The sequence below is a fragment of the Nerophis lumbriciformis genome, linkage group LG12, assembly GCF_033978685.3.
Source record: "Nerophis lumbriciformis linkage group LG12, RoL_Nlum_v2.1, whole genome shotgun sequence".
Classification (NCBI taxonomy): domain Eukaryota; kingdom Metazoa; phylum Chordata; class Actinopteri; order Syngnathiformes; family Syngnathidae; genus Nerophis; species Nerophis lumbriciformis.
Genome location: NC_084559.2, coordinates 6,662,135 through 6,669,775, shown reverse-complemented (window position 1 = coordinate 6,669,775; position 7,641 = coordinate 6,662,135). Strand labels below are relative to the sequence as shown.

The 7,641-nt window shown below is 40.3% G+C and overlaps 1 protein-coding gene across 2 annotated transcripts in view; it reads right to left on the bottom strand.

The window, feature by feature from the left end:
* Nucleotides 1-739: 739 nt before the first annotated feature.
* LOC133595370 (phosphatidylinositol-3,5-bisphosphate 3-phosphatase MTMR3-like) overlaps nt 740-7,641 on the bottom strand; it is a 58,011-nt gene continuing 51,109 nt past the window's right edge. For both annotated transcript variants that reach the window (XM_072914260.1, XM_072914261.1), the window contains one exon: nt 740-1,937. In XM_072914260.1, the coding sequence (XP_072770361.1) occupies nt 1,778-1,937 (160 nt within the window). In that variant the 3' untranslated portion in view covers nt 740-1,777. The remainder of the gene's footprint in view (nt 1,938-7,641) is intronic.

Below are 7,641 nucleotides of genomic sequence, written 5' to 3'. Positions count from 1 at the left end.
ACCTTTAACAGTTAATTTTACTCATTTTCATTAATTACTAGATTCTATGTAACTGTTTTTATATTGTTTTACTTTCTTTTTTATTCAAGAAAATGTTTTTAATTTATTTATCTTATTTTATTTTTATTTATTGTTTTAAAAAGGACCTTATCTTCACCATACCTGGTTGTCCAAATTAGGCATAATAATGTGTTAATTCCACGACTGTATATATCGGTATCGGTAATTGGCAAAAAGCCATTATCGGACATCCCTGGTCTCATTAAAAAAAAAAGGATTAAAATAATACCGATGTGATACTTTAGTTATTTGAGGGGGAATCTATGTCATTGTCATTCTTGTTTGGTGTGGGTTCAGTGTGGCGCATATTTGTAACAGTGTTAAAGTTGTTTATACGGCCACCCTCAGTGTGACCTGTATGGCTGTTGACCAATTATGCCTTGCATTCACTTAAGTGTGTGTAAAAGCCGCATATATTATGTGACTGGGCCGGCACGCTGTTTGTATGGAGAAAAAGCGGACGTGACGACAGGTTGTAGAGGACGCTAAAGGCACGCCCCCATTATTGTTGTCCGGGTGGAAATTGGGAGAAATTGGGGCGAATGGTTGCCCCGGGAGATTTTCGGTGGGGGCACTGAAATTCGGGAGTCTCCCGGGAAAATCGGGAGGGTTGGCAAGTATGACTTAAAGTTTGGAGTTTTGGATGCTTGTTTCAGACCACTTGTTTTTTCTGTGTGTGTGTGTGTGTGTGTGTGTGTGTGTGTGTGTGTGTGTGTGTGTGTGCATAGGCTTGTCGCTCCTAAGTGGCTGCAGCATGTGAGAAACACTGATTATCACGTGGCAGTTGAATTGTCTAAATCCAAAATTCAACAAACTCCTGCTTATTAAAATAAATATTTGCATTTCAAAAAGGTGGTGGGGAATAAAACACTAGAGCGTCCCAGCAGGACAACATGTGCTTCTATAATTTACAAAACACACACACACACACACACCTGGGTCCTCAACAGGATGCAAATTATAAGCATATATATTTATATAGATCAATTCTGCAATCAACAAAAAAAAAAGTTAAAAAACAAAACTTTTTGGTGACTAATTTAGTGAGCCACTATTCTCTGTTTCTATACATTTTGTACTTAAAATGCTATAAGACATATCTGAATATATTATTTTATTCCTTTATTTTACAAAACCACCAGCGTGTGTGAACGGAGGTCATTGAATGACGAGCGGGCAGCGAGGACGTCTCACCAGGACTCCAAAAAGTAGAATTATGTTCAACTTGACATTTGTGTGCAATGAGCAGGAATGTGTTGATAAGAATTAGATAACATTTGTCTGATTTGATTGTGCAACACAAAGATTGACAGCCAAACTGTCCATTTTGATAAAAGTCCAACGTTGGACATGAAAGTCTGAAAAAAAGACAGAAATTGGGATAAAAAGTGGACTGACCTCCTCTGGAGGAGAAGAGTGAGACGACCTTCTGCCTCCTGGTCCAAAGCACCAGGAAGTCCATTCTCGCTCCTGTAGTGCACGGCTGTGAGCGCCCATCATGCCATCCGTGTGGCCAACGAGGGACTTCCCTCCTACGCCGTCCCACTGTGCAAAGCTAACATGCCGCTGGTGGGACACGTAGTCCACTTTTGCAGCGCACTCACTCACACACAAACACACACATACACACGAGTCCACGGGACATTCGGTGGCATTCTTCAGCAGTGTGTCAGCTGCGACTTCCTTCCTGCGGGTGTGCACCTCCTCTCTCCGAGGCTCAGTTCGAGCTGGCTGTGATGGGCTTCTCCAGCGGGGGCGCGCTGAGCAGGAGGCTGCCGTAGCACGTCTTGCACACGCGACTGGGCTCGAACAGCTGCTGGCTTGGCACCGGCAACTTCTGGTCGCAACAGTTGGCGCAGAAGACGTTACCACAATTCCTGCATTGGGGAGAGACACACAAACTCACAATTGGACACTTTTTAGGCTGCACAAACCTGACTGACTTCCTATCTGGGAGGGTTCATAGAAAGTGAGGTAAACTCGCATATACGGTTATTATAAAGTGGAACCAGTTGTAGTGAAAATCTGTCAGATAAGTGGTGGTCAACATAACCCAAACCAGCTGTTGCTGACACTTCCTTTTACTAGGAGATAAAGGATTTTAAACCTGCCATAGTGTGTTGACATTTGTGCAAAAATAACATACCGTAAGTGCACTTTGTTAGTAGCAGAAAGGTGAATGAAAGAACAAAATAAAGGATCTTTGGTTTGCTGCTGAAGCTTAAAGGGGAACATTATCACCAGACCTATGTAAGCGTCAATATATACCTTGATGTTGCAGAAAAAAGACCATATATTTTTTTAACCGATTTCCGAACTCTAAATGGGTGAATTTTGGCGAATTAAACGCCTTTCTAATATTCGCTCTCGGAGCGCATCGGGAAGCAATCCGCCATTTTCTCAAACACAGAGTCAAATCAGCTCTGTTATTTTCCGTTTTTTTCGACTGTTTTCCGTACCTTGGAGACATCATGCCTCGTCTGTGTGTTGTCGGAGGGTGTAACAACACGAACAGGGACGGATTCAAGTTGCACCAGTGGCCCAAAGATGCGAAAGTGGCAAGAAATTGGACGTTTGTTCCGCACACTTTACCGACGAAAGCTACGCTACGACAGAGATGGCAAGAATGTGTGGATATCCTGCGACACTCAAAGCAGATGCATTTCCAACGATAAAGTCAAAGAAATCTGCCGCCAGACCCCCATTGAATCTGCCGGAGTGTGTGAGCAATTCAGGGACAAAGGGCCTCGGTAGCACGGCAAGCAATGGCGGCAGTTTGTTCCCGCAGACGAGCGAGCTAAACCCCCTGGATGTCTTGGCTCACACCGTCCCTTATGCCACCAAAGATGATAAAGAAAAGAATATCGACCCTAGCTTCCCTGGCCTGCTGACATCAACTCCAAAACTGGACAGATCAGCTTTCAGGAAAAGAGCGCGGATGAGGGTATGTCTACAGAATATATTAATTGATGAAAACTGGGCTGTCTGCACTCTCAAAGTGCATGTTGTTGCCAAATGTATTTCATATGCTGTAAACCTAGTTCATAGTTGTTAGTTTCCTTTAATGCCAAACAAACACATACCAATCGTTGGTTAGAAGGCGATCGCCGAATTCGTCCTCGCTTTCTCCCGTGTCGCTGGCTGTCGTGTCGTTTGTCGGTTTCGCTTGCATACGGTTCAAACCGATATGGCTCAATAGCTTCAGTTTCTTCTTCAATTTCGTTTTCGCTACCTGCCTCCACACTACAACCATCCGTTTCAATACATGCGTAATCTGTTGAATCGCTTAAGCCGCTGAAATCCGAGCTAATGTCGCTATAGCTTGCTGTTCTTTCCGCCATGTTTGTTTGTGTTGGCTTCACTATGTGACCTCACAGGAAAATGGACGGGTGTATATAACGATGGTTAAAATCAGGCACTTTGAAGCTTTTTTTAGGGATATTGCGTGATGGGTAAAATTTTGAAAAAAACTTTGAAAAATATAATAAGCCACTGGGAACTGATTTTTAATGGTTTTAACCATTCTGAAATTGTGATAATGTTCCCCTTTAACAGGATCCCCAACATTGTTTGCACCTGGGACCGCTTTAATGTAGCATTATTACCACAGACCACACTTCATTACCACAGACCGGCCTTCATTACCACAGACCACACTTCCACGCGTGGCAGACAAATGCAGTTAAAAAATAAGTGCATGAAAAATACAACTCACCATAACGCTTAATTAATTAGTGGGAGCTTATTTCTTTGTGATGAGATGTCCCCAGTAGGTTTATTGTATGTACTGTATATATTATACACCATCAACCTGCCTCTATATATTATATACAATCTACCTGCCTTTATATATTATATACCATCAACCTGCCACTATATATTATATATCATCAACCTGCCTGTGTATAAAGCCCTGTCTGAGAGAAAGACAAGCATTATTGACCTACAGTTAACAACTAAATTATTTCACTTTACCTTTTTCTGTGTTGATTGAACTGTGTTGAAGCAGCAAAAAAAGGACATTATGTTAAATGAAGAGTTTCTGTCTCTGATAGTTGACATAATAATGTAACTGCATCATAAAGCCTACATGAACTCCATGGTGTTCAGGGATGAATAGTCTCTCCTATTGCACTATTTTTTCAGCTATAGTTACATTAATCATTTGTAATGTAGCAGCCTAGTTTAGAATGACAGGATCCCTGCTATCACATGTTGATAAAAATATAACATTTACCTAATAAAAATCAACTACAGGCTTCCCAAATGCTGTAATAAATTAAGCATGATGAGTTGAACATATGTCAGCATGTGGCCCCACTTTTAACTCTTTTTTTTCAAACACTTATTGCAAACGCTTTTTTTCAGTAAGTCATTAATTTGACTTTGTAAGTCAATATTTCAGCATCTCAGGTAACTAAGACTGTTTTGTTTTTACCTTACGGAAAAAAATATTGAGATATATATCGGATATCGCCATTCAGCAAATGGAGCGGAAAACACAACCAAAAGTTGTGTTTTCCTACTTCACCACAGTCTGTAGTCTATTATTGATGTGTCGAGTGAGACAAGCGAAAGTTAAGTCAGAGAAAATACGGTCGTTCCAAAAAAATTTTGTTTCTCTGCGGCCCGGTAGCAAATGCATCACGAGCAGGTGGTTGCCGATTACTGCTTTAAAAAGGTAAAAAAGCAGTTGCAACACCACAAAGGATGAAGAGTTGACAGGGCAACGATTAATCCATTAATTTGATTAGAAAAAAAGATTTGATTTATCTTTTGTTGCTTTGATTAATCCTTTAATGAATGATGACAATTTATAGAATCCAGACCGTATGAAGTTCCCAGAACTTTAAATAAGGAGACAAAGTTACCGCACAGTCTCTGCAATACAGCACATGTACATCAGGTAGTGTGTGGGTGTTGTGGTAAAAAACGGGAGGAAAAAAATGAAGGTTATAGCATTGAGCTTTTAGCCGATCATAATTGATTACTAAGTTAAGCAATAGCTGCAGCCCTTGTCCTTTGGTTTACAGATTTTGACACAAGCATTGATCTGCTATTGTAAAAACACCCCAGTAATAACAATGACGTTAACAAAACTACAACACGACTAGACCGATTCTTCATGGGGCTCAAACATGTCAACGCCGATTTAAGCGAGCACTTTTATTAACAAGAACACGGTGAACCAAGACTTGACAAGTTGGTCCACTTACACGGCTTGTCCACATACAGGGGTTCCAAGGTAGTAATGGATCATAGAATATAGCAACATTTAAAGTACACTATAAACTACGATAACATAAATATGGTAATTAACTTCAAACAATTAACTAACTTCAAACATTTAACCAAGTCATACGACAAAGTACACAACAGCACGGTCTAACAGCTTTGCAGCAAATGTATGCACTGTCGAGAGGAGGTGCCCTTGAGCAGGGCTTGCTCTTGATCAAGGAGGTTATGGCCTGGTGTTCTGCAAATGGCGGAACAGATCATAGGGACTCCTCTTCCTCCTATCCAGGAGATCGCAAAAAGCCGCTGCCTGACCAGGGCTCAGAAAATCTGCAAGGACTCCTCCCACCCCCACCAAGGACTGTTTTCACTGCTGGATTCTAGAAAGAGGATCCACAGCCTCCGTAGCAGAACCTCTAGGTCAGGGGTCGGCAACCTTTAGCATACAAAGAGCCATTGGAGCCCATTTCCCCCCCAAAAAAACCCACTTAGAGCCACAAACTCTGTTAGATTCCTAAAAAGATGATAACACCACTTATAGTTTCCTTACACTTGTGCTATAGGACTTATGAAAATAAACACTTATTTGATGTATTTCTGGGTATAACGAAGCAAATCCTCAAATTATTTTGAACATTAGAAAAAAATACGACTGCTGCATATTCATTTGACTAAAAATTTAAAACAACTACCTAGTCATCAATAAAAACAGCCAATTACCGTATTTTTCGGACTATAAATCGCAGTTTTTTCCATAGTTTTTTCCAGTGCGACTTATATGTTTTTTTCCTTCTTTATTATGTATTTTCGGCAGGTGCGACTTATACTCCGAAAAATACGGTAATAAAAATGTAAATTAATCAAATGTTTCTCTTTTTTGATCCGTCCATTGCTAGGGGTAGACCGCTAAAAACAATACAATTGCATGGCAGCAAGAGATGTCGCATAAGGGCTGTGACATACATTTCCATCGACAATATATTAAAATGTGTTTTATTTTCATACGTCAAGATTCCAGAACTCTCCAAAATAACAACTGTTAAATTAAAATAAACTAAATAAAATGAAATATAATAAATCAAGTAACCAGTATTTGTTGACATCCGGTTTCAAAGCCAAAGGGAGCCACGGCGGAGGCATGAAAGAGCCGCGGGTTGCAGACCCCTGCTCTAGGTTCTGTAACAGCTTCTTCCCTCAGGCTGTAAGACTCTTGAACGCATCATAATAATCCCCTCAATTCCCCCCAAAAAATGGATTAATTTGCTGGAATATAAAGACAATATAACATACATCCATAAAGTGGATGCATATGCAAAAGTGCAACATATTTATCTGTACAGTAATCTATTTATTTATATCTGCACCTTATTGCCATTTTATCCTGCACTACCATGAGCTAATGCAACAAAATTTCGTTCTCATCTGTACTGCAAAGTTCAAATTTGAATGACAATAAAAGGAAGTCTAAGTCTAAATGACTGAAGCCTTTAGTCAAGAGCTTGTCTCATCAGGCCAACGATCATTGAGTGTTTGGACCTTGAACCATGACACTCTCCTGTTGGTGCCCAGCCACTCTTCACTCCCTCCTGGTACACATCCAACAAGAGTGTCTCTGATGCCTCCTCCAGACTTCTCTCTCTCTCTCAGCCCACCTCCTATCTGCCAACAACTTAGACTGACCAGGCACGCATCCTCTGCAACCAACCTTTCAAGTACAACCACCAATCTTTTATTCCTACAGTCGTACACCAGGTCTTAGAGTTCCTCCAAAAATGCAATTCTTCCACAAGCTCCACCAGGATGATCTTCTTCACTTCAATGAAGAACAGACCTGCATCAGGTCGAAAGGTGAGAAATGGAGCTTTCTTCAGAGATACTATAAGCTCCTTCATTTTGTTGACTTGCCAGTGTCACTAAGAAACTTGCCAGTACTATGTACTTGTAAAACAATTGAGTAATGTTGGCAAGTATCCTGGTAAAGATGGGATTTTTTTTTAAGTTTCTTGATGACTATTCATCATACTTGCCAACCTTGAGACCTCCAATTTCGGGAGGTGTGGGGGTGGGGGTGGGGGGGCGTGGTTAAGAGGGGAGGAGTATATTGACAGCTAGAATTCACCAAGTCAAGTATTTCACACGCATATATATATATATATATATACATCCTGAAAATATGCAAACAAAACTGTGTTTAGATAATTGATACTTCAAACTTGCATAAATAAATATTAAGGAATATAACATAACTTGGCTTCTGAGAGCTTCAAAATGTAATGAATAAAATTGTTGATACACAAGCAATTATTTCAATAATTAAATATGGTCATTTTAAATGAATTATTATGA